The sequence below is a fragment of the Netta rufina genome (genome assembly GCF_964035555.1).
Source record: "Netta rufina genome assembly, chromosome: 18".
Lineage (NCBI taxonomy): Eukaryota > Metazoa > Chordata > Aves > Anseriformes > Anatidae > Netta > Netta rufina.
The window spans coordinates 10,219,123-10,246,164 of record NC_140142.1 but is presented as its reverse complement, the minus strand read 5'-3'; the positions used below and the strand labels follow the sequence as shown (position 1 = coordinate 10,246,164).

General features: G+C 47.7%; 2 protein-coding genes across 2 annotated transcripts in view; both read left to right on the top strand.

Annotated features, from left to right (window-relative positions):
- The window catches only part of LOC311216457 (antigen WC1.1-like), a gene marked incomplete at both ends in the record, with an annotated part of 568,360 nt that overhangs the window by 533,069 nt on the left and 8,249 nt on the right, over window positions 1-27,042 (top strand). The gene's annotated exons all lie outside the window — the stretch shown is intronic.
- LOC311216623 (olfactory receptor 14J1-like) lies at window positions 11,668-12,357 on the top strand (the record flags this gene model as incomplete). Its single annotated transcript, XM_084298156.1, has 1 exon — window positions 11,668-12,357. One exon carries the CDS (start codon window positions 11,668-11,670, stop codon window positions 12,355-12,357), a length of 690 nt encoding a protein of 229 aa, XP_084154282.1.

Here is a 27,042-nt window from a genome sequence, read left to right as displayed (position 1 = left end):
ATACACGAGATACACAAGATACACCGGGCCCATATATTAGGCACTACCACTCAAACTTGGATAAAACAGCACTTCTTTTCAGTCTGTCAAGCACTTCGTTCATCTCTGCCCACTCCCCTTGCGGAGAGTACAGAACCACGGGTCGGAACTCTGCACTCGCTTTGCAGCAACGCTGCGTCTCACTCACACAGCACAATCTACAGGAATATAATTTAGAATGATAACCAACCAAACCAACCAAACAACTATTGTCTCTGACTGTGTTCTTCGTGAAGTGACTTGTAACACTTTGTTTCAAACCCTTACACTTACACAAATACTTTCAACACAAAATACATACATAAAAACACATACAATTATTAACACTCCAGTTAGTATCCCTCCAGCAGCTGAAAACATACCGTTTGTCTGCAGTTTCGGGAGATCTTTGCTCCTGTGGTGAGCAGCCGAGAGTGGAGTCCCCTCCGAGCAAAACGCTCAGGGTGCACCTAGGGGTGTCCACGCTGCAGCCGATCCCACAGCCGAGCAGAGTGTCTCCTGCCTGGCTCACCAAAATGACTCACAGAAAGCTGACTCCACAATCCGTAAGATTGTAAAGTAGGTATGTTTACTCAGTTCCATGCAGCACGGGGCGGGTAGTCCCACCAAAGTCGTACACGCCTAACATGGCAAATTGCTTTAGTAAAGAGTTACATATACATAAACATTCCTATACATATACATATTCCTAACCTGTCCCTTTGTGAACAGTCCTCCTTATCTCAGACCCCTTGATTAAAATCTGAACCATGAGGTTGTTTTTGATCTGGTTCTCGGGGTCCGAGAGGCTCCTGTTATCTGGTGGTATAAGTGCAGGCACAAATGCAGCACATATTCATTCTTAATCAATTGCTCTCTAATTTCTAATTCCATTGTTTCAGCTTGCTCTTTTCCGGATCCACAGGTATTCTACTATTAATGTTTAAAGCCTGACAGACCCCGTCCTCCGTGGATCAAAATACATGGGGTCTTAAGGGTTCTTTTGGTCATTCTATCATATAATACTGGATCATTTTCAATTTACTCTTTAATTTTCTGGGGCCCCTATTGTTCCAATTTCTAATCATTATTCATAATGGACTTTTTGGTCATATATCTGGTAATTTGCTCCCTTTCTGGTCCTTGGTCTTCGATTTTATCTGACCCATCCGGGAATTTTACTAGTGGCAATTCCCACAGCCCTTGGTTGCCCCCAGTGAGAGTGTCTTGCAGGGGGTTTAGGACCTATCACCCACCCACGTATCACTCCATTCACCAGCCCAGCCCCCCCCCGACAGGAGATTAGAACTGGTGAGAAAACAAAAAGACCTCCACGCTGACTTTAGAAGTCTCAGTTACACTCTCACACACAAACACGGGCAACCGTACCTTTACCCAACCGGACGGTATCTTACGAATCAGTCGTCTTCGTCCAGAGTCCAACCGGACGGTATCCACAAGCGTCTTCGTCTGGGATTGAACCAGACGGTATCCAAACGACTGTCGTCTTCATCCGGTTCGATTCCGGACACCGGAATCCAACCGAATGGTATCCAAACGACCCTGTCGTCTTCATCCGGATCTTCGCGCGCAGAATTACGGGCACAAAAACACAGCCGGCAAGGGAGCTCAAAAAAAATCAAATTCTTTGCTTACCTTTATTCAGGTTCAAGATGGCATTAGTCCCGATCTGAGTCAAACAGGAGCCACCAAATGGTGGGGCGCCCCTCCTAGATTAAATCAGAATTCAGGAACTATAGCCATCCCGGACGAGCCCCCAAATTGTTATAAATGGCTCAGGATTCAAATTAGGATTAAAATAAAAATAGGATTTATTGAAAGAATATAAAGGAATAGAGGTAAGCAAACAGCGCTGGGTGCACCGGGAGTCTCCGCTCCACCAGGACGCACACCAGTTACATCAAGCAGCTGATTTTTATGCTCCTAGACTAATACATATTCATTACTACTTCTAAAAAAATAGATTATTAAAATTAGCTTCCGGGGTGCAGTCCCTCCTACTGGAGCATGCGCAGTCTCCTCTGGGGTCTCTTCTGGGGGTCTCTAGGGGTCTTCCATGCTGAAGGCTCGCAGTCTTCCTCTTCCCCTTTGTACTTACTGGGCACCATCCCAAGTTTACAGAACACCTTCTTCAAAACACCTTCTTCAAATCTTGTCTCCCAGCCGCTTTTCAGCTTCTTTCTCGGCCCCCCCCTAACCAGATACCAAAGATCCACATAGTATCCCATAACAGTCACTAGTTGTTATCAGTTGTTCTGAAACTCCCAGACACACGGGTAATTAAAACATTCTTCCCCAGCCATTCACAGACACATCTATAGCAGTGTTAGAAATAGAAGTCCGGAATAACAAAAGCAAACAGGTTCATAAATTTAAGAAGTGATAAATTGGCTAGAATGAGGAATGAGGGGGAGACTGGGACACACTGCAGCTGTGGTTCAAGCATTGAATTGCCAGTGCAGGGCCCAGAGGCAGACAGGATTCAAACATTTCAAACAGAATTGTTCTTTATGGACACGAATTGTTAAAACATTCCTCACACTGGCTTTGGGTGTATTAGTCTGTCCATTGAGAAATTTAAAGAGGAATTTTAGATAGTGTTTTCTGAGCAAAACCTAAACCAAATTTCCCTGAAACCTTCTCAGCAAGAATCACAGTCTTTTCCCTGTGAAGAATACATGCTACGGCTTGTAAAATATTTAGTTTTTATTTTTATTTTATTTTTTTCCCTAGGGACACAATAATTATCAGGTTAATCCTCTGTGTCCTCTGTGGGCTTCGGAAGTGTCAGTACTACCCTGCTGTATATAGTAAAGAATATCAGGGACTGATCCATTACAATTCTCCTTACTGTCCTTCATGGCAGCAAAACAGAAGCATAGACTCCTGAGAGTGCCTTTCATTTAGATAGTGCAGGCGTTGGTGCTCCCCATCAAGAATTTCCCCCAAAGATGGCCTGGGGGTGCTGTGGACCTCTTAGCAGCCTGCCCCAGGCAGCAGCCTCTGGGCACCAGCAGGACCCTGCCTGTCCTGCCTGTTTCAGGGGGCTCTGTCCACCCACAGCTTCTCCCCGCAGTGTCCTGGGCAGTTCCCCGGGCAGGCTGAGTGCTGAGGCTGGCAGGCGGCAGAGACCCTGCCCTGGCACACAGCCCCTGGGGCACAGCAGGGACCCTGCTCTGCACCACAGCCCTGGACACCCCTGCCTGTACCCCGGCTGCACAGCCTGCAGCCAGCCCTGTGAGAAGGAATCCTCGTCTCCTGTCCCTCCGACAGCTTTGGCAGGTAGTCCCTGCTCTGGAACTTGTTCTTCTCCTATCTTAGGAACTCTTAAGTGTCCTCCAGAAAGATCCCATGTGCTGTGGGGTGTGCCAGCAAATCTGCAGATGGCACCAGGAACAACAGCTGTGTTGCCCTGCAGCCACAGACTTACCCTGTTCAGGGCTGTGAAGATTTCTCTCGCAGTGAGCTCTCAGCATCCCCCCTCCACATTGACTTTAACGTCTCCCTCCCTTCTCTCAGCCGCCCTTGTCCCCTGCAGGCAGTGCCCCCAGCCCTACCGTGCTGTGCAGAGGAGCTGCTCCTGGGCAGAGCTGTCTCTCTGCAGTGCTGCCCGCTTGCCAGGAGCTCCCCTTGGTCCCAGGAGCCCAGCCCAGCTCAGCAGCACAGGGAGGTCTTGACAAGTCCCTGGGCCTCCAGGGGAAACAACTTTGAATCAAACTGATGTAATCACTGTTCTTCCTTCTGTCAGCTAGAGAGAGACACCTACTTCTAGTTATATTTTTTCTCCTGAATCAAAGTAAGAGTTCATTATGGGAATCATTTTTCCTGTCCTTTTATTAGTTAGGACACCCACAAATTGACTGAGAGCTGTATTCTGTTTCTTCCAAGCACTTGTTAAGATTGAGGAGAAGGAATCTTTTTCACAGCAAATGAAATCCCTCTGTCTACACAGACTACACAACCAATTGTTGGCCAGCAAGCTCATGGAATCATAGGATGTTTGGGGTTGGAAGGGACCTTAAGGTCTAGTTCCAGTCACTCTTAAATGGGCAGAGTCACTTCCCTCTAGACCAGTTTGCTCAAGGTTTCATCCAACCTGACATTGGACTCTACCAGGAGAGAGGCATCCACCACTTCTCTGGGCAACCTCTTCCAGTGTCTCACCACCCACTGCGTGAAGAGTTTCTTCTTTATATCTGATCTAAATCTACTCTTTTCTAGCTTAAAAGCACTGCCCCTTGTCCTATCATTACACTCCCTGATAGAGTTTCTCCAGATATTTCTCCAATCTTTCTCTCCCTGTTCTGTTAAGAGAGAGGAGGGAGAGAGTGGATGTGTGGTGCTTGGCTACCTCCTGGGGATAAAGCACAACACATCTGGGGCACAAACCTAACCAACAAGTGATAAAGGAGGCAGTGAAGGCAGCCAGACCTGGTCAGTCACACTGACTGGTGAGAGCATGGGAGAGAGAGAAAATGCTTCCTCCAGCGAGGTTATCTGACCAGGAATCTTGTCGGTTGGGAAACCAAGGGAAAACAGGGAATACTAGTAAAAGGGGATGTCCTATGATGAGAGGCTGAAGAAACTTGGGTTGTTTAGTCTGGAGAAAAGAAGGCTGAGGAGCGACCTCATTGCTTTCAGCCACTGTCTTAGGAGGGCAAGTGGAGAGGGAGCTGATGACCTCTTCTCACTGGTAACTGATCAGAGAAAGTGTGGGAATGGCACATAGATGCACCAGGGGAGGTCCAGACTGGAGAGTAGGAAAAATTTCTGTACTGTGAGGGTGGTCAAACACTGGAATAGGATTCCTTGAGACCTGCTTGTAGTTCTAGGCCTGTCAATGTTCAAGAAGCATTTGGACATTGCCCTCATTGACATGCTGTAACTTTTGTTTAGTTCTGAAGAGGTCAGGTAGTTGGACTAGATGATCTTTGAAGGTCTCTTCCAACTAAACTACTCTGTTCTAGTCTAGTCTAGTCAGTCTAGTCACTACACATGTGGGTAGGCCCCATTTATGTATTGGAAGACCACAATAATGTCTCCTGGAGTCTTCTTTTCTTCAAGGTAATCCCATCTCTCTCAGCTGCTCTTCACAGGTGTATTTGGTGTGCACGGCATGCTTTTGGTAGTCAGGTGGTAGGCTGCAGGGGGTTGCTGGATGGTGAAGAACATCAGTTTGAACACTTTGGGTTAGCTCTCCTGGCTGTGTCCCATCACCATGTCCTGCACAATTCCAACCTACATGGCATGGGGTACAGTATGAGAAACAGAAACCCTTGATGCTTTGTAGACACTCTCCATGACTGTTTCTAAACACTCTCATAAACATTTACCCTCTGCACTCACACACCTTATCCCTGGAGAACCCCAGTGCAACAGCTGTCTGGAAGAGTGTTTTGTTCTCATCTTTCCTTTAACATGTGACCGAGTCTTAGAAGACGGAAGAGGCTACAAAAGTCTTTGTTTGGAAGGCAAAGTTGAGGCTAAATGAGTCTGGAAAAAAAAAAAAAAAAAGTCTGAGACATAAATAAAAAGATATGCATTTATTGAGCTATTTAAACAACACTAAACTTTTTTTTTGTTTGTTTTACTGATGGTGTGGAGAATGTTAGGAAACATGGCATTTGCCTTTGCAAGTAATACTTCTTGGAGCTAGGATGGACATTCTGCTACTCACCAGGAATGATCCAAGATAACCAAGAGTGGCCTCGCAAGGACATCAGGGAGCTCTCTCTGCTGTCATGGGTGAATCCCGTCAGGTCCCATAGATATGTATATCCCATTTGGTCAAGTATGCCCTGACCTGATCCACTCCCACCAAGTGTACATCTTCCTTCCAGACTCTCCCCATTCTTCGTGACTAGGGATTCCTGAAGGGCAGTCTTGCCAGTACTGACTGACGTGAAAAAGGAATTCAACACCTCTTGTCTTTTCCCTGTCCTGTATCAACAGATCCTGGGCCTCATTCAGCAGTGGGTCCACATATTCCAGAACCTTTCTTTTGTCACCTGTGTACTTCTAGAAGCTCTTTTTACTGCCTTAGACATCCTTGTCCTAATTCCACTGGAGTTGTGCTTTAGTTTTCCGATATGCTTACATGCTTCCTTACATGCTCCCACAAGGCCTCTGTATTCCTCTCAGGGTATCTGTTCTTGTTTCCACCTTCTCTATGCTTCTTTTCTGCGCTGGAGTTTGGTGAGAAGCTTCTGGTTCATCCATGCAGGCCTCTTGCTGTTTTTACCTGAGTTTGTTTTTCTTGGGTTGGACTGCCCTTGATGTTGGAGGGGGTGGTCCTGGAATATTAACCACCTTTCTTGGACTGCTCTTCAATACAGGGCCTTACTCCAAAGGACTCTTCCAAGCAGATATTGAAGGGGCCAAAGATGGCTCTCCTGAAGAGCTATGCTGCCCTCCCGCAGGATCAACTCCACCATGGTCCATGCGGGGAACATTGTTAACTTATCCTGAGCTTACCATGAACCACAGCCCCCAGATCCCTTTTTTTCAGAGTTATGCTCCATCCACTTGTCCCTCAGTCTATACGTACATTCAGGAATACATGGTCTGATGTACAGAATCTGGCATTAGTTCTTATTGAATTGTATATTGTAGGCGACTGACCAATGTTCTAATCTATCAAGATGTCTCTGTAAGGCCCCTCTACCCTCAAGGCAATTGATAGAGCTTCCTAATTTACTAGATGTAGGGCAGTCCACTCATGTGCCTAAGCTCTCAAACACCTTTTAGAAAGTACTGTCTCTAAATTACCACTTCTCCATTAATCTACTCCCAATTTTGGGGAGGAGAGAGACATGTTAAAGGGGAGGTTTATATTATTTAGCTAAATGACAAGGGACAGCTCCCAGGTGAGTGACAAGGCACAAAGGGAGGCCACATTTTTAGGCAGTCTGCACTGACAAAACTCTAATACCTGCATTCCCAGTCTCTGAAGTCCTAACTTAAAGGATTACTGCTAAGACAGACATCTTTGTGCACCTCAAATGTCAAATGGTGTTCACATTTGAACAACTCACTGCTCTTCTCTATCTCCTGTAATTACTGTGAGAGTAATTATACTAAGGAGAGTAATAAGCCAAGTTATACTATGTAGTATATAGTTATACTATACTTATACTAAGCCATAATTATACTATTAATTATACTAAGCCAAGGACGTCTCAGCTTCTTGCTCTGTCCTGCCAAGGGGCAGGCTGGGGGTGCAGCAAGAGCTGGGAGGGGACAGACCCAGGACAGCTGACCCAAACTAGCCAAAGTGGCATGCCATACTATCTGATGTCATGCTAAACAATATATAGGGGTGGCTAGCCGGGGGGAGGGGGCCGGACTGCTTGGGGTTAGGCTGGGCATTGGTCAGCGGGTGGTAAGCAATTGCATTGTGCATCACTTGTTTGTACACATTATTAATAGTAGTAGTACTATTATCATCATTGTTATTATTAAACTGTCTTTATCTCAACTCACGGGCTTCACTTTCCATTTCTCTCCCCCATCCCAGAGAGGGAAGGAAGAGGGTGAGCGAAAGGCTGTGTGGTGTTTAGCTGCTGGCAGGGTTAAACCACGACAATGGGTCCGGATGGGATTCATCCCAGAGTGCTCAGAGAGCTGGCTGACATTATCACAGGGCCTCTCTCAATTATTATAAGAGTCGTGGGAATGTGGAGAGGTCCCAGTTGGCAAATGTCGTGCCAGTTTCAAGAAGGACAAGAAAGAAGACCCTGATAACTACAGGCCTGTTAGTCTCATGTCAGTGCCTGGTAAAAGTATGGAGAAGATTGTTCTGGTAGCTATTGAAGTGTGCTTGGGGGACAATGCAGTCATTGGTCCCAGTCAACATGGGTTCATGAGAGGTAGGTCCTGGTTGACAAAATTGATTTCCTTTTATGATAAGATCACCCATCTAATTGATCAAGGGAAACCAGCTGATGTGATCTTTTTGGATTTCAGTAAAGCTTTTGTCACAGTTTCACATATGATCCTACTGGACAAAATGTCCAGCATATAGCTGGACAAAAATATCATACCTTGGGTGAATAACTGGCTGACGGGTAGCACTCAAAGGGTTGTGGTAAATGGCTCCGCATCAGGTTGGCAGCCAGTCACCAGTGGGGTCCCTCAAGGCTTCGTTTTAGGGCCAGTTCAATTAAATGTTTGTATAAACAATTTGGATGTAGGACTAGAAGGTGTTTATAGCTAATTTGATTATGATACTAAACTGGGAGGAGTTGTTGACTCTGTTGAGGGTGAAAATGCCTTGCAGAGAGATCTGGACAGATTAGGGAGATGGGTGATCACCAACTGCATGAAGTTTAAGAAGACCAAGTGCCGGGTCCTGCTGGTCACTAAAAAGAATAGATCAGCACCTGCCCCTCCACTCCCCCTCGTGAGGAAGCTGTAGACTACGATGGGGTCTCCCGTCAGCCTCTTCTTTCCCAGGCTGAACAGTCCAGTTGACCTCTTCCACTCCTCATACATCTTCCCCTCTAGGCCCTTCACCATCTTTGTTGCCCTCCTCTGGACACTCTTCTATAGTTTCATGTCCTTTTTGTACTGTGGTGCCCAGAACTGCACACAGTACTCGAGGAGAGGCCACATCAGCGCAGAGTAGAGCAGGACAGTCACTTCCCTCAACCAACTAGCAAAGCCATGCTTGACGCACCCCAGGATACGATTGGTTCTCCTGCCTGCCAGGGCACACTACTGGCTCATATTCAGCTTGCTGTCAACCACAACCCCCAGATATCTCTCTGTGGGGCTGCGCTCCAGCGTCTCATCCCCCAGTTTGTAAGCATAGCCAGGGTTGCCCCATCCCAGCTACAGGACTCAGAACTTTCTCTTTTAAAACTTCATGCAGTTGGTGATTGCCCAGCTCTCCAATCTATCTCTGCAAGGCTTTTCCACCTTCAATGGAGTCAACAACTCCTCCAAGTTTAGTATCATCAGCAAATTAGCTCAAAACACCTTCTAGTCCTACATCCACATTGTTTATAAAAACATTTGGGTAGACCCATGTGGAGCTAGGAGTTGGACTCAATGATCATTATGTGTCCCTTTTAACTTCGGATAGTCTATGATTCTATAGTAATATTCAGAGTTATGAATATAAATATACATAGCTATGGGCCTATATATAGGAAAAAAAAAAAAATCCCTGATCAATTTCTGGCAATTTCCAAATGCCTCTTGAACACTGGCAGGCACGGGGCATCAGCCAGGTCTCTAAGGAGCCTGTTCCACATTTAACCACCCTCACAGTACAAAATTTTTTCCTGATGTCCCATCTGAAAGTCCTCTTGTGCAGCTTTGTGCCATTCCCATACCTTCTGTGGTCAGTTACCAAGGAGAAAAGCTCATCACCTCCCTCATCACTTCCCCCACTCAGGAAGATGTTGAGGACAATGAGGTCACCCCTCAGCCTTCTTTTCTCCAGACTAGACAACCCAAGTGTTTTCAGCCTCTTCTCATACCCTTTAACCAGCATTCCCCCTTTTCTATTGGTTTCCAGACCAACAAGTCTCTGACCAGATAATCTCACTGGAATAAATATTTTCTCTCTCTCCCGTGCTATCTTCAGTCAGTGTGATTGACCATGTCTTGTTCCCTCACTGCCTCCTTTATCAATTGTCAGTCAGGTTTGTGTCCTCAGATGTTTTGTGGTTTATCCACAGCTGTTAGCGAAGCACAACGCAGCCACTGTCTTCCTGACTCTCCTTAACAGAACCGGGGGAGAAAAATAGGAGAAAGATAGGGATAGAATCTTTATCAGGGATTGTAGCTCTAGGAAAGGGGCAACATCTTTAACTACAAGACAGTACATTTACATTAAATCTAAAGAAGAAAATCTTCACTGGGAGGTTGGTGAGGGACTGGAACAGGTTGCCGAGAGAAGTGTTGGATGCCCCCTCCCTGGTAGTGTCCAGGGCCAGGATGGATGGGACCTTGAGCAACACTAGTAGGATTTGTTCCTGCCCATGGCAGGGGGGACTGGAACTTGATGGTCTTTGGGGTCCCTTTAACCCAAAGCATTGTATGTTTCTATGACTCTGTGGGCTGACAAGTGGTTTTGTAGCATATGTAGACAGAGAGATTTGAGTTTCTGTGGAAAAGTCGTGTCATCTCTTCCCCCACACACACTCCACAGCATCCCACCAATATCTCCAAGTGCTTGGAAGAGGTGGTATTCACCCTGCCTTTCACGTTGAGGGTGTCTGATCACATAATGAGACAAGAACAAATGATTCTCCTGCCAACATCTTCTATGGAATTAGGAGCAAAGACAGCACTGGAAATAAATCCCGATCAAAACTTTAGAGAAGTGATTGTATCCCAAAAGACTGCTTGAGTGTGATTCAAAGTTGATTCCCCTGGAGGCCCAGGGACTTGTCAAGAGCTCCCTGTGCTGCTGAGCTGGGCCGGGCTCCTGGGCCCAAGGGGAGCTCCTGGCAAGCGGGCAGCACTGCAGAGAGACAGCTCTGCCCAGGAGCAGCTCCTCTGCACAGCACAGCAGCAGGGCTGAGGGCACTGCCTGCAGGGGACAAGGGCAGTGAGAGAAGGGAGGGAGATGTTAAAGGCAGAGTGGAGTGGGGATGCTGAGAGCTGACTGCAGGAGAAATCTTCACAGCCCTGAACAGAGTAAGTCTCTGGCTACAGGGCAATGCAGCTGTTGTTCCTGGTGCCATCTGCAGATTTGCTGGCAAATCCCACAGCCTATGGGAGCTTTCAGGAGGACTCAGGATTCAGGAGGAGTTTTTTTGGATAAGAGGAAAATGACAAATTCCAGAGCAGGGATTACCTTCCAAAGCTGTCAGAGGAATAAAACATGACGTTTCCTTCTTGTGGGGCCAGCTGCAAGTTGTGCAGCCGGGCATTTAGACGGGGTGTCCAGGGCTGTGGTGCAGAGCAGGGTCCCTGCTGTGCCCCAGGGGCTGTGTGCCAGGGAAGGGTCTCTGCCGCCTGCCAGCCTCAGCACTCAGCCTGCCTGGGGAGCTGCCCAGGACACTGCGGGGAGAAGCTGTGGGAGGAAGGAGGCCACCCAGAAGAGTAGGGGGGAGTCTTTCTGCTTCCCAGAGCCTGCTACCTGGGGCAGGTACCTGTCTCAGAGACCACCACCAGTCCCTGGTGGTCTTTATCATGTACCTACAGGGCAGTACTGACCCTTCCAGAGAGCAAAGTTGACTAACCTGATCTCTTAGGCATTCTTAGGCAACCAAATGAAAAGCTCCAGGCAGAAGCATGTATTCTTCCCTGGAAAAGGCAGTGTGTCTTGTTGAGGATGTTTCAATGAGATATGGCTTAGGTTTTGCTCAGAAAACACTATCTAACTTGCCTCTTTAAATTCCTCCATAAATAGGCTGCTATGCCCAGAAGCAGCAAATGTCCAACAGCAGCTTCCCCACTGAGTTCCTCCTCCTGCCATTTGCAGACACACACGAGCTGCAGCTCCTGCACTTCGCGCTCTTCCTGGGCATCTACCTGGCTGCCCTCCTGGGCAACGGCCTCATCCTCACAGCCATAGCCTGCAACCACCGCCTCCACACCCCCATGTACTTCTTCCTCCTCAACCTCGCCCTCATCGACCTGGGGTCCATCTCCACCACTGTTCCCAAAGCTATGGCCAATTCCCTGTGGGACACCAGGGCCATTTCCTTCTTCGGTTGTGCTACCCAGGTCTTTATGTTTGTCACATTTGTCGCAGCAGAGTTTTCTCTTCTCACCATCATGGCCTATGACCGCTACATTGCCATCTGCAAACCCCTGCACTACAGGACAATAATGGACAGCAGAGCTTGTGTCAACATGGCAGCAGCTGCCTGGGGCAGTACTTTTCTCTATGCTGTGCTGCACACTGCCAATACCTTTTCCCTTCCCCTCTGCCAAGGCAATGCCCTGGACCAGTTCTTCTGTGAAATTCCCCAGATCCTCAAGCTCTCCTGCACTGATGCCTATATCAAAGAGGCTAGGCTTATTGTGGTTAGTGCCTCTTTATTATTTGTGTGTTTTGTTTTCCTTGTGCTGTCCTATGTGCAGATCTTCAGGGTTGTGCTGAGGATCCCCTCACAGCAGGGCCGACATAAAGCTTTTTCCACATGCCTCCCTCACCTGGCCGTTGTCTCCCTTTTCACCAGCACTGCCATATTTGCCTACCTGAAGCCCCCCTCCATGTCCTCCTCCTCCCTGAATCTTTTGCTGGCAGTTCTGTATTCGGTGGTGAGTCCAACAGTGAACCCCCTCATCTACAGCATGAGGAACCAGGAGCTGAAAGATGCGGTGTGGAAAGTGATGAATGAGTGTTTTTCATAAGGAATAAACTGCCTGTCTTAGAATCATAGAAACATAGAACTGCCTGGTTTAGAAGAGACCTCAAAGATCATCTAGTTCCAACCCCCCCCGCCATGGGCAATTATGTCACCCACTAGATCAACTTTGCCAGGGCCCCATCCACCCAGGCCTTGTAGACCTCCAAGGATGGGGCATCCAGAAGTTCTGTGGGCAACCTCTTACAGTGCCTCACTGCCCTCTGAGTGAAGAATTTCCTTCTAACCTCTAATCAAAATCTCTGCTCTTTTAGTTTAAAACCATTCCCCCTTGTCCTGTCATTATTTGATTGAGCAAAGAGTTTTTCTCCATCTTTTCTTATGCCCCCTTTAATTACTGAGAAGATGCAATCATCACAGACAGCCCCTCGTAACCACCGTTCCCTGCACTGGGCTTTTGCTCCAGCTCAGACAGGTGGTTTGTAGGCAATGAATTCACCCTAAAGCCTTCTCTTCTGCAGGCTAAACCAACCCAACTCTCTCAGCCTTCCTTCATAGGAGGGGTGCTCCAGCTCCTTGATCATCTTTGTGGCCCTCCTCTGGACCTGTTTTAACAGATCAACATCCTTCTTGTGCTGGGGCGCCAAACCTGGATTCAGTACTCCAAGTGGGCCTCACAATAGCAGAGTAGAGGGGAACAATCACCTCCCTCGACCTTCTAGCCACTCATCCTTTGATGAATCCCGGGATGCAGTTGGCCTTCTGGGATGCAAGCTCACTCTGACGGCTCATGTTGAACAGTTCATGTCCACGAGAACAAGAATCTTCTCTGCAGAGCTGCTCTCAATGCGTTCTTCTTCCAGTCTGTCCTCATGTCTGCGATTGCCCTGAGACAGGTGTAACGCCTTGCACTTGGACTTGCTGAACATCTTCAGTTTCTCATGGACCCACTTCACAAGCTAGTTCAGATCCCTTTGGATGGCATCCCTTCTTTCTATTGCATCAACTGCACCACTGAGTTTAGTGTCACCTGCAAACTTGCAGAGGATGCTCTCGAACCCACTGTCTAGTTCTTTTTCTGCATATCATTCATAATGTAACTCATTAAAGGCCCAGATGCAGGTTTGTTTTTTTATTTTGTTTGAGTATATATTTTTCTTTATATTGCTTGTGAAATTATTGTCCACAAAGAAATGTCTTTGTTCATATTCTTTCATTTAAGTATCTACATGTCCCATGTGACTCCCGGACTTGGTGTAAACAAGGAGGCAGGCTCTCTGTGTATTTAAATTAAAAAAAACGACCCTGCAGTGATATGCTTGCCCGAGATCCTCCCTCAGAGACCTGCAGTGAAGCTGCAGGGGCACTTGGCTGTGTGCAGGGGTGGAGGGAAGAAGTGTCCTGGTACAGCAGCACTGCCAAGGAGCTCCAGAGCTTCTTCTTTCCCAAGTTGCTCTCCCTTTCACCTAGTACTCTCCTACAGAGCCCTTGTGTTGCTGCGAGGACTCATTGCTCTTGTCTCTTGCTCACCGTGCTGCTCTGGGGCAGTTCTGTGTCCACAGGCAGGGACAGGCCAGGGGCACTTCTCTAACACAGCTGGCTCCGTACCAGCATCTGCAGCATAAAAGGATCTGCTGAGGGCAGTGCCTGAAGGCTCAGCTCTTCTCCCAAAGCTACTCCCACGGATATTGCAAAGTAAAGATAACTTTTTGAAGTATAGATATAGTGCTAAATCTGGGTGGGAACAGGCAAAGGAGAGCTCTGCAACTGCAGGGAACACAGCCGGTACAGGGAAAGCAGTCTGCTGCATTGTCATACCTCAGTTGAAATTTTGTAGACTGAATACAGTGAATCACCCCAAAACATCTAATGACATTGGAAATAAGTTGGATGCAATGATCCTTGTGGGTCTCTTCCATCTTGGCTATTCCGTGAGTCTCTGACTCTGAAGGAGGCCAGCTATCTGTGTGCACCCTCCATGGCCAAAGAACCACTTGTGTGGGAGGCACTCAGTACCAGTGCCCCCCACCAGCTGGCTCTGCCTTCCCAGCCTGACCAGCACGGCCCTGCAGAGTGCCCCACAGCCCCATGCACCACAGTCCCCTAGCTCTACAGAGCAGCACCGCCAGCTGGGGGGCTATGGGCAGCATGGGCAGGGGCTGCAGGAATGGCTGCTCAGGCCAGCCCAGACGTGCTGGCCTGGGACAAGACTGTGTGGGACATGGGGTGTCCTGGGAGCAGAGCAGGGCTCTGTGTGTGTGCAGTGGTGGTGCCTGAGGAGCCCCAGGGCCAGCAGTGTGGTGCTGTTCTGGGGAATAAGGCTGGCCTGGGTGGTGGCAGGCTTCCCTGGTGAGTAGTGTCCTGGGGTATCTCCTGCAGATGGCAGCAGCAGGGACACTGCACTGACCCCCCACTTCTCCATTTGCTGCTTTGTTGCCATCCCAGCCTAGGCTGCTCTGCTGGGCCAGGCTGGGCTGGGCTGGGCTTAGCTGGGGAGACTAGAGGCAGGTGTGGAGAGCTGGGGAGGGTCTGGGATGTGCTGGCCTCCTAGGAGGCACTGGGAGGACCAACAGGGTGGACACTGCCACTGTCCATTTCCACGTGCCTCCTTCACCTGGCTCTGGTCCCCCTGTTTGTGAGCACTGGCTCGTTTGCCTACCTGAAGTTCCCTTCATTCTCCACCCCATCCACGGACCTGCTGGTGGCAGTTCTATACTCATCCCTGAAACTTTTGCTGGTGGTTCAGTACTCAGTGGTGCCTCCAGCAGTGACCTCCCTCATCTACTTCATAAGGAACCAGGAGCTCAGGGATGCAGTGAGGAAACTCTTTGGATACATGCTTCAAGCAAGTATTTGCAGACATTCTTCTTCTACATTAATCATGTGCCTACAATCGTTTCAGGACACTGACGTTTTCTGAAATAAACTGTTACGACAATTGTCTTTAATTTTATTTATTTATTAATACCGTCTAAAGCTGGTGAATTACTTTTATTCTTAGTGTCTGCTATGTTTTTTTTTTGTTTTGTTTTGTTTTGTTTTTAAGTTTTGACCCAATGCTCTAATGTACTTATAGAACTGGGCTTCTTGTGCAGATAATGCCAATAAAGAAGAGAGCAGAATTTTACTGGTCTCATGTCCCATCTCCTCCCATCTCTTCTGCACCTGGGGGAGCAGCCCTAGCATGCACGAAGAGCTTAGGACCAAGAGCCCAGCTGCCACATGGAGGAGCAGCCCCAGTGGCCTTTGGGGCTGCCCTTCACTGCCCACTGGGCTCTGCCTCTCTGCTGCTTGCAGGTCGGGGCTGCTGCTTCCCTGGAGCCATGGCCATGGCCAGCAGCAGGAAATGGCTGTTTCCCTGCTGCTCTCTTTTGGCTTCCACTTTGTTCTCTTGTTCCTTTGCATTTCTCTTAGCCCTCAGATCACGAGTATCTAGGTGACAGTCCTGATGTCTCCACAGTGGCATCTCTGCCATATCTTTGCACTCATCTTCCAAAGATAGTGTGAGAAATACAACCCAGGACACCTTCCCTGGACAGGCCTGTTACTTTTCTGGGCTTCACCATGGATCAGAGTCCCCTAGAGATCACTGAAAGACTGTGAGATGTCCTCTTGGTTGCACATAGCCTAGCAAATAGTAGCTGGCCTTTCACTGGCCTGGGAGTGTCCCAAAGGTGCTGGGACTGATGGCAAATGGTATCCTGGAGGGGAATCTGGAGCTGCCCTGTGCCTGGGCCAGGTCTCTTGTGCTGGCCTGGGGACTGGGGCTGGGCCTGTGGGACACAGGCACTCTGTGCTGGGGATCTCCCAGGCAAGAGACCAGGAGTCCTACAGCTTCATGGACCTCCATTTCCAGAGCCATGGCTGGCCCCAAAGGATCTACATCCTTCAGGTGAATTTTCAGGATCTCTATTCATCACAGGAGAAGAAATACTGATGTTCACCTGTACTTGCATTGTCATCGCTTTCTCCATCATGGTGTACACCCTCATCTTCCAGGTACTTCCACCCATCTCGAATAAACAATCCCTGTTGAATGTCCCCTTTCCAGATGCCTGTCTGGACCTATGCACTTCCCATGGTTCTCCTGCTTCGTCCTCCCCTTACTCTTTGATCATTCAGACCGCTCTCACTGACCCAGTTGCTGCTTTAAGCTTCATTGAGTTCAAGCTTGCCCATCGATTAGCAGTGTGCCTAATTGTTTCTGTAGCAAGCTCCTCATCATTTATCATTGAATTAAGATCATATGGAATCATACTAATCTGAATACCTATAAATCTGACTGGAGACATATAAGATGAGGTGCTTGCTTTGCTGTTTGGAAAATTGCTGCATGTTTTCTTGTTGATTGTTTTAAAATAAGGAAAAACCCTTCTGTGTGTAGACAGGTCTCTAAGGAAAGCAGGTGGGAGCTGGTGCAAAGGGGCTGTAACATCCAGCTGCAGACTTCAGTGTAGAAGTGTGGTGTAAGGGAAAGTGATACAAGCACCAGGTGGCCAATGGGAGAAATGTCAGGGTTGGAGTGGTGAGGAGCAAGGTTGCCCATGCACTGTCAGACCTCAAGACTCTGCTTTTCCTCCCTATGGACGTCTCCATAGGGGAGGCCCTGGGTTAATATCAATTGAAGAAAGATGCTCAATACTGAAATGCAACAATATTCATCCTTCCAAAAGAGAAAAGATTTGTACTAGGTGCTTTTTGAAATCTTCCTCCTCAACTACACTATGAAAGCTCCCCAATTATCATAGAATCATAGAATCATAGAATATCCTAAGCTGGAAGGGACCCTTAAGGATCATCAAGTCCAACTCTTGACACCGCACAGGTCTACCCAAAAGTTCAGACCATGTGACTAAGTGCACAGTCCAATCTCTTCTTAAATTCAGACAGGCTCGGTGCAGTGACCACTTCCCTGGGGAGCCTATTCCAGTGTGCAACCACCCTCTCTGTGAAGAACCCCCTCCTGATGTCAAGCCTAAATTTCCCCTGCCTCAGCTTAACCCCGTTCCCGCAGGTCCTGTCACTAGCGTTAATGGAGAAAAGGTCTCCTGCCTCTCGACACCCCCTTACGAGGAATTAGTTGTCAAAGTCTTGAAGACTTGAAAAAAACTATGGAAGGCATATGGTTCCTTAGGTGTTTCTGCCTTTTAATGAGTTCCATGGTGGATTTTGGTGCTCAGTCTGTGAACATCAGGTACTGAGAGGAGAATGATGCAACTACTTGAGATCATAAAGTCAGAAGGAAAAGTTGAAGTGACTTGGAGTATTAATGGGCCCCATTGAAGGCCGTTACCAAGAGATTCTCCTCAGGGACTTGTTAGGGCAGATAATTGGAGGCCATGATTACAGATAGGCAAAGCACTGTGCTGAGAAAAGTCTGGGTTTGTTGTGCTGAAGTAAAAGGGCCAGGTCCTGACTCCAGCCACTAGAAGGGAATTTCCTGCACTCCCGTGTCTGGCTCTGGGCTCTTTCTGGGGGTTTGTGGGGTGTGGTGGGCAGTGTGGTCAGGCTGCTGGTGCCTTCTCTTCTTGCCAGTGCCCACCACTTTGTCCTCTCCAGACTTTCCTATGTTGCCCCACACTTTGCCCTATTTCCTTCAAATCTGCAGACACCCATCTCTGTTCACCACCTTGCTCTCATCCTAGCATTTCCGTGGTTTCACCAATGTCTCATTAACCCTCACCAGCTGTTCCTTGAAACACAAAACTGATCAAAGTGTCTGATCAAAGACACTCTTTGGGTGACCTCTAGCACCACAGCACAACTCTTTTTTTGGGACATTTTGTCTTCTTCATGGCCAATGCCAACCTTCCAAGGTGCATTTTCTGGCAGGTTTTTCTCTCCTGCTCTTTCCTACTACCAAAGAAAGTTCCACCTGGGTGGAAACCACTCCTAAAGTAGGCTTCCCAACCCATTGGCCTTCTTGCGGCCTGTCAGCCAACCAGAAAGAAGTCACCTCACGAGCATCTTCCAAGCCATGGGCCTGCTGCTGGCCTTGCAGCTTCTTGTTTAGACACAGCCAAGCCTTGTGCCTGCTGCTGTCCAGTTGTGTACTCAAACAGAAGGGACAGGACAACCCACATTCAGGCCTTCTTTCTGTCTGGGTCCTCCTGGGTATGTAGGCAGAGGGGATCCCACAGTAATATGCCAACCAGGTGCCTTCTGCTGGCCTTCCAGGACCACTGTCAGATGTCAGCTGAAAACTACAGATCCAAGGTATAAGTGTAACCTTTCAGATACTTCAGACAGAAGTGACCTCACAGTCCCTTTCTGTGACACGTTCCTGCTGCTGCCCTATCAACTGCAGAGACAGAAGTGACTTCACAGTTCCTTTCACAGGCCAGTTCCTCCTGCTGGTTTGGGAGATCCTGAGGTAGAGCTGAGCTCATCAGAGCATTCCCACCCATCTCCTCCTTGTGGCCTACAAGCTGATCAAATCCATGGCCCCTCACGTTCATCTTTGAATGCCATGTGACTGCACAGCAATCTCACGGTTCCTGACCTGCCCCAAGAGAACAAGAACCTATGTTAAGGGTTAGGAAAAGGGTTAAAGGTGAGCAGGTTAATGCACAGGAAGACAGGCTTTGGAAGTTAGTTGTTCATGTTATGGCATTAGGGACTATGGCAAACCTTTCTGGGTGAGAGATTAAGCAGATGTTTAGTGGGACGGTTTGGTGTTCTGCTTGTGGTGTCAGGTCTGTGGTTAGGGTATGGGCAAGTTGTTTGGTTGAAGGTTTTGTTTAGGTCTGCAAGAAGACTAGGGATAAATAGAGCATTTTAGTGGTATTGTTAAGGGCAGGGATGAGGGTGAGCAAGAGAGGAAAGGTAATGGAAACGGGTTATGGACTAATTTTGGCTTCAGGGGATATTGTGTTCAAAAACTAGAGCGGTGGATTCCTGCCAGGGTATGGAGTGGCATTTAGATTTAGGTATTAATGTATGAGGTTAAAATAGGGTAAGGGCCTCACATGGCTGCTTCAAGTCAGCTTTATGGTGGGATCAACATTTCCTGAATATTCTTACCTCTTCAAAATAGCTAGCTTCTGCTGTCCAAGCTCCTCTTTCCTCCCCCAAATCTCACATCTCTCCTGGCCAGGCTCCTCCTGCCTTCGTCGTAAAGAAGTGTTTACCAAAATCCAACCTAAACCTCCTCTGGAAAAAGTTTAGCCTATTACCCTGTCGTGGTTTAACCTGGCTGGCAGCTAAACACCACGCAGCCGTTCGCTCACCCTCCCCCCTCCCTCTCTGGGATGGGGGAGAGAAATGGAAAGTGAAGCCCGTGAGTTGAGATAAAGACAGTTTAATAAGACAGGAAAATAATAATAATAATAATAATAATACAATGATGATAATAATACTACTACTAATAATATGTACAAACAAGTGATGCACAATGCAATTGCTCACCACCCGCTGACCGATGCCCAGCTTAACCCCGAGCAGTCCGGCCCCCTCCCCCAGCTAGCCACCCCTATATATTGTTTAGCATGACGTCAAATGGTATGGAATACCCCTTTGGCTAGTTCGGGTCACCTGTCCTGGGTCTGTCCCCTCCCAGCTCTTACTGCACCCCCAGCCTGCCTGTTGGCAGGACAGAGCGAAAGGCTGAGATGTCCTTGGCTTGGTATAAGCACTGCTCTGCAACAATTAAAACATTGGGGTGTTATCAGCACTCTTCTCATCCTAAGCCAAAACACAGCATTCCACCAGCTACTAGGAAGAAAATTAATTCTGTTCTAACTGAAACCAGGACATACCCCTTGTCCTATAAAAGGGCACGTGGGAGAATAGACTACTGCCCACCTCTCTACTGGAGGATGAGGGTTGGGATCCCTCAGGTGGATCCCATCCAGCCATACTGACTTGTGTACATCTAAGTGCTGTAGCAGGTCTCCAACCATGTCCTCATGGAATATGAGGGCCACATTCTGCTCCCCATCCCTTCCACCAATCAGGAGGATGGGTACCCAGAGAACAACTGGTCTTGCCGCTAAAGACTGAGGCAAAGATGGTATTAAGCACCTCAGCCTTTTCTTCACCTCTTGTCGCTAAGTTTCCTCCTGTATCCAGTAAAGGATGAAGATTCTCTTTAGTCCTCCTTTTTGTGTTTCTGTATGTATAAAAACATTTTGTTATCTTTAACAGCAGTAGTGAGAGTGAGCGCCAGATGAGCTTTGGCCTTTCTAATTTTGTCCCTACACAGCCTCATGACATCCTTATAGTCTTCCTGAGTGGCCTACCCTCTTTTCCAAAGGTCCTAAACCCTCTTTTTCTTCCTAAGCTCTAGCCACAACTCTCTGTTCAGCCAGGCCAGTCTTCTTCCATGCTGGCTCATCTTTGGGCACGTGGGGATGGAAAGTCTGCTCCTGAGCCTTGAAGATTTCCTTCTTGAAGAGTGCTCAACCTTTCTGGACCCCTCTGCCCTTCAGAACTGCCTCCCAAGGCACTCTGCCAACCAGTGTCCTGAACAGCTCGAAGTCTGCTTGTAGAACGCCTCATCTGTCTCCTCATCCTGGTTTGGCGGTCAATAAGATATCCCCACCAGGATGCCTGCCTTGTTGGCCTTCCCTCTGACCCTGACCCATAGGGACTCAACAATATCATTCCAAGATTGAAGTTCTGCAACATCAAAACACTCCCTAATATAGAGAGCCACACCACCACCCCTTCTGTCCTGTCTGTCTCTTCTGAAGAGCCCATAACCATTCATTGCAGCACTCCGGTCATGGGAGTGGTCCCACCACGTTCCAGTGATGGCAACCAGGTCACAGCATGCCTTTTATTTCTTTTATTTCTTTTTTATTTCTTTTATTTATTTATTTATTATTTTATTTTTATTTTATTTATTCATTGCTATTGAGCAATGGCTACATTTATATTATATTGTACATGCAATAATAAAATCTCTGTTTATGGCCCAGAAGAATTAGGCACTTCAAATATCACTCAGATGTCACTCTGCCACCTCCAATATCACCTGGTGTCTGCCTCTGAACAGCTCCCTCTTGGTCTCTTTCTCCATTCAAAGTGCTGAGAGCTGAGACAAGCAGCTTACATGCTGCCTGGTTTGTGCCCACCTGAACCAAGGCAAGAGGAATCCCAACTCCAGTGGGATTCTGTGAGGCACGGGGAGGCAGCTAAGCCCCCTTCTAGCCTCTGAACTGCAAACAAAATATGAGATGCCTGGTTTGACTCAGCTGAAACTACGGGACAATAATGGACAGCAGAAATCGTGTGTACATGGCTGCCTGGGGCAGTGGCTTTCTCTATGCTGTGTTGCACACTGCCAATAGCTTTTCCTTCCCCCTCTGCCAAGGCAATGCCTTGGACCAGTTCTTCTGTGAAATTCCCCAGATCCTCAAGATCTCCTGCTCAAATGCCTACCTCAGAGAAGTTGGGCTTCTTGTGCCTAGTGTGTGTTGAGCCTTTGGGTGTTTTGTTTTCCTTGTGCTTTCTTACGTGCAGATCTTCAGGGCCATGCTGAGGATCCCCTCACAGCAGGGACGACCCAAAGCCTTTTCCACATGCCTCCCTCACCTGGCTGTTGCCTCCCTGTTTCTCAACACTGCCTTTTTTGCCTACCTGAAACCCCCCTCTATGTCCTCCTCCTCCCTGAATCTTTTTCTGGCAGTTCTGTACTCGGTGGTGCCTCCAGCATTGAACCCCCTCATCTACAGCATGAGGAATCAGGAGCTGAAGGAAGCCATGTGGAAAGTGATTGTGAGGAATGTTTTAACAATTCGTGTCCATAAAGAACAACTCTGTTTGAATCCTGTCTGCCTCTGGGCCCTGCACTGGCAATTTAATTCTTGAACCACAGATGCATTGTGTCCCAGTCTCCCCCTCATTCTAGTCAATTTATCAAGTCTTCAGAAAATACTCCTTAAATTTATGAACCTGTTTGCTTTTGTTATTCCGGACTTCTATTTCTAACATTTACAGCCTTTTTTTTCCTGTCTTCTTCGAGATTAACTTAACACTGCTATAGATGTGTCTGTGAATGGCTGGGGAAGAATGTTTTAATTACTCGTGAAGCGTCAATAAGAAAGCTGTTTGTGTTTGATGTCTGTGAGTTTCAGAACAACTGATAATAACTAGTGACTGTTATGGGATACTATGCGGATCTGGTTAGGGGGGCCAAGAGATTAAGAGGAAGGAAAAAGAAGCTGAAGGATGGCTGGGAGACAAGACCTGCATAAAATGTTCTATAAATTTGGTATGGTGTCAAGTGAATACAAAGGGGAGAGGAAGACTACGAGCCTTCAGCATGAAAGACCCCTAGAGACCCCCAGGGGACTGATGCGCATGCTCCAGTAGGAGGGACTGGACCCCGGAAGCTAATTATAATAATTTATTTTTTTAGAAGTAGTAATGAATATGTATTAGTCTAGGAGCATAAAAATCAGCTGCTTGATGTAACTGGTGTGCGTCCTGGTGGAGCGGACACTCCCAGTGCACCCAGCGTTGTTTTCTTACCTCTATTACTTTATATTCTTTTAATAAATCCTATTTTTTTTTTATTTAATCCTAATTTGAATCCTGAGCCATTTATAACATGATGAAGGGAAGTTTTTCAGAAGGAATAAACTGCCTGTGTTCTTAATGTTAACTGTATACAGACCCAGAAAACTTTTTATTTGTTTCTATTTTTTTTTTCTCACCCTATTCTTCAGCCTTTCATCCCTAGCATTGAATTCCAGCCTTAACATGACTCCTCAACAGAGCCCTGAAGAAAATCCCAACGTAACATAACATAGTCTCTACACTAGACACAGACTAGAAGCCAACGCAGTAAACACAGACCTCCCTCTAATACTCTGCCCAACCACTAACCCTGGAAGGCAAGATCTAATCCCTAAAGCCTAACCTGAACACCTAATCCCCAAATCCTGCATTCTTTTGGTTTAGTCACTTAACTGAAGCAGTTTGGCCTCATGAAGCTGAGAGAAACAACCCTGCAGACACCAAGGTCAATGAAGAAATAGGGTGTGGAAGTGCTCCAGGTGGCAGAGCAGAAGTTTCCCTGCAGCCCATGGTGCACCATGTTGGAGCAGATCTCCACATGGCAGCTGATGGAAGACCCCATGTGGGAGCAGGTGAATGTGGCCTGAAGGAGGATGCAGTCCAGGGAGAGGCCCTGCAGGAGAAGACTCCAGGTCAGAACTGTGGAGAGGAGCCCAGCTCTAGGCAGCCCATTGTGATGGGGCCTTTCTTCTGAGGACAAACATATATTGACCCTTTGATAGATGCTGCACAGGCAAGGACAGGACTCAGGATGGCATCGCCCTTCAGGAAGGAACTACCTTTGGGATTCCCTTGAAGTGTGGAACTCCTGGCTGTGTCACAGCTTGAGCCACTGAACTGTGCAGGCAGACCAAAGTCCCACTGTGACAGAAGCAACCTCGTGCTTCCCCTGAAGCCACTCCCCTCCCAGTCTTCCTGAACTACCATTGACACCGCAGACTCAAGCAAACAGAGATACAAGGGAGTGCGAGAATGCCAGTGCTGTACAAACTCAGGGACAATGATACATGATATAGCAAGTAACTGGAACATGACCTGAGCACCAGCTCATCACAAGCACCAGATTCATGCTTAGTTGGTTTGAAAGGACTGAGAACAGGACATTAGAAAAAGCATAAATCTTAGTATTCACTCAGCCTCACCAGAAGTAGCCCTGCAGAATGACAACCCATCTGGCCGCTCATGGCTTGGACAAGTGTACAGTTTGCTGGTTGAAAAACTTTCTAAATGGCCATGCTCAAAGAGGGAGGGAGTGAAGGGAGTTCAGTCCAGTTGGTGTCAGTTGACCAGATGTTCAGCTTAGTCATCAGTGACATTCCCCAGGGCTTGGGATTGGGTCCAGTTCTATTTAATATTTAGATCTACGATCCGAATGAGAGGATCAAGTACACCCTCAGTATATCTGCAGATGACAAGAAGTTAGGTGGGACAGTTGATCTGCTTGAGGGTAGGAAAGCTTTGCAGAGGGATGTGGAAAAGCTAGATTGATGGACTGAGTCCAATCACATGACATTCAACAATGCTTCTGCACTTGGATCATAACAATCCCATGCAGTAGCATAGGCTTGGGGAAGAGTGGCTGGAAAGCTGTCCAGAAGAAAAGCACCTGGGGATGTTGGTCAACAGCCAGCTGAACATGAGCAGCCACCGCCCATCATGGACAGGGACTCTGACATCTTCCAATAGATCATCTGTGCTTATGAGGTCACTGTCAGCTGAAGATCGGATAGGCCACGAGCAGGCCCATGGCAGGTGAATATTCCTGTGATAACAGTGGTGCCTGAGTAGCTGGCTGGCTGAGAGCAAGGGTGGCCTGTGCTAGGCGCTGTGAGGACCGTGATGCCTGAGAAGCCAGTAGGCCAGGAATAAGCATATGGCTTGTGTGGGTCTTTGGGAGCTTATGATGTCATGTCAGCGATGGCACCCCATGCTTGATTATTCCTGAAATACAACAGAAACCCCAGGCACCTGTCTACTGGTGCATCACACTACTTCATTGGGAACAGAAACCAAACAGGTGTCTATGTGGTGCTCAGGTCAGGGGTGTCTGTGAAGCTGACAGACCAGCAGCAGGCCCACAGCTCTCATAAGAGCTTGTGAGGTCACCGGAGCCTGAGAAGATGACAGGCAGGAAGGAGACCCATGCCTGGGGAATGTACTTGTGATACCACTCTTGGCTGAGTAGCTGACAGGGCAGGAGCAGGTGCATGGCTGTATAAGTTCTTGGGAGGTCACTGGAGCCTGACTACTTCCATGGCGAGTATGCATCAGATGCAAGGATATCAGAGAATCACAGTCATAGAATGGTTTGGGTTGTAAGAACCCTAGTGACCATCTAGTCCACATCCCTCTGCTACAGGCAGGGACACCTTCCATTAGGCAACATGTGCTTCTGAGGTCATGGTCAACGGAGGAGTTGATAGGCCACGAGCAGTCCCCTGGCCTATGGATGTCATTTGGATGCCAGTGGTGCCTGTGTAACTAACTGGCTGAGAGCAAACATGGCCTGTGCTAGATGCTGGGAGGACCCTGGTGCCTGAGAAGCCAGGAGGCCAGGAATAAGCACATGGCTTGTGTGGGTCTGTGGGGAGGTCACTGGTGATCAATTAGCTGATAGGTCAGGGCAAGGCCCATGGATTGTACAGGTACCTGTGAGGTCACTGGTGCCTGAGGAGCTGGCAGGGCTGGAACATGCCAAGAACTTGTGTAGGTGTTTGTGAGGTCATTGCTGTCTGAATATAGGCCAGGAGCAGGCCCATGGCAGGTGAAGATGCTATGGCATCACCTGGAGCTGAGTTGGAGAGAATAATGAAATATCCCACGTTGGAAAGAATCAAAGATCAGTGAGTCCAACTCCAGCCACGGGACAAAAAAATATCTTATTTATTTATCCAAAAAACTATAAAAAATATAAATATATATTAAAAATATTTGAAAATATAATATATATAATAAACTATATATATAATATATACCAAATTAATGTAATGTAATGTAATGTAATGTAATGTAATGTAATGTAATAAAATAAAATAAAATAAAATAAAATAATATAAAATAAAATAAATGTTATATAATATACTGTATAATATAACATAATATGATATAATATACTAGAATACTATATGTAAAATAAAGATATATAAAATAATAATATAATAATATAATATAATATAATCTATAATATTGGCAATATACATAATATAATGTATAATATGAAATATATATAATATATAATATATAATATATAATATTAATATGTAATCTAATGAAACATATAATCAAATAATATAGTAATGTGTAAGTAAAATATATATTTTGTATATGTTTATAAAAATTTGTATTTTATTTACAACATAAAATGTATATATATGTGTGTGTATATATACAGAGAGAGAGAGAAAATTATACGTCTGAGAGCATTGTCCAAACACATCTTGGACTGTGCCAGGCTTGGAGCTGTGAGGAGGCTGGGAGGCACCGCAGGGCCATGCCTGGGCACGGGGCCAGGAGGAAACCACCGTCTTCCTGCCCGGGCGCCATGTCACGTGGGCTGCGGTTTGTGCACCTGCAGTGGCAGGCAGGCTCCAGCTCCCGACCCGCCGCGGGGAATAACGGCCCCTGGGTGACACGCTGAGAGCCAGGGAGACGCCTGAGGCTCTGGGCTGCAGCTCTGCTGCCAGGGCAGGCCCTGGACCAGCTCTGGCTGCTGCCGGGACCCCACAGGAGGCTCCCTGGGGAGGGACGGGACAGCTAGCACCCCCATAATGGGGCTCTGGCCCTGCCCAAGGGCCTTTCCCAGCTGCTGCTGCCAGCACAGCGGGGGCTGTAGCAGGGGCAGGGGCTGGTCCCTTCCCAGCCTGACACAGCCCCGCTGCAGGACCAGTCCCCTGGATCCCATGGCACAGGGACGGCCGGACAATCGCACCTTGGGCTCTTGGCTGCTACAGCTTAGGAGATGCTCCGTGTTCCCACAGCAGGCTGCAAGGGGTGTCAGAGCCATCTGCCCCCACACCCAGCCCTACCCCACGATGATGTCCCACCGCAGTGACGTGAGACCTGCAGCGGAGCCGTCCCTCATATATGGTCATGAAGAGCGCTGGAGAAGTTCATTGGAGAGCTGGGCTGCGTCAGAGGGGAGATAAGTGCCGATAACTTCTAAAAAGGTGCCTGCTGCTTCGATTGGCTCCTCCTGCAGCTGGGACAG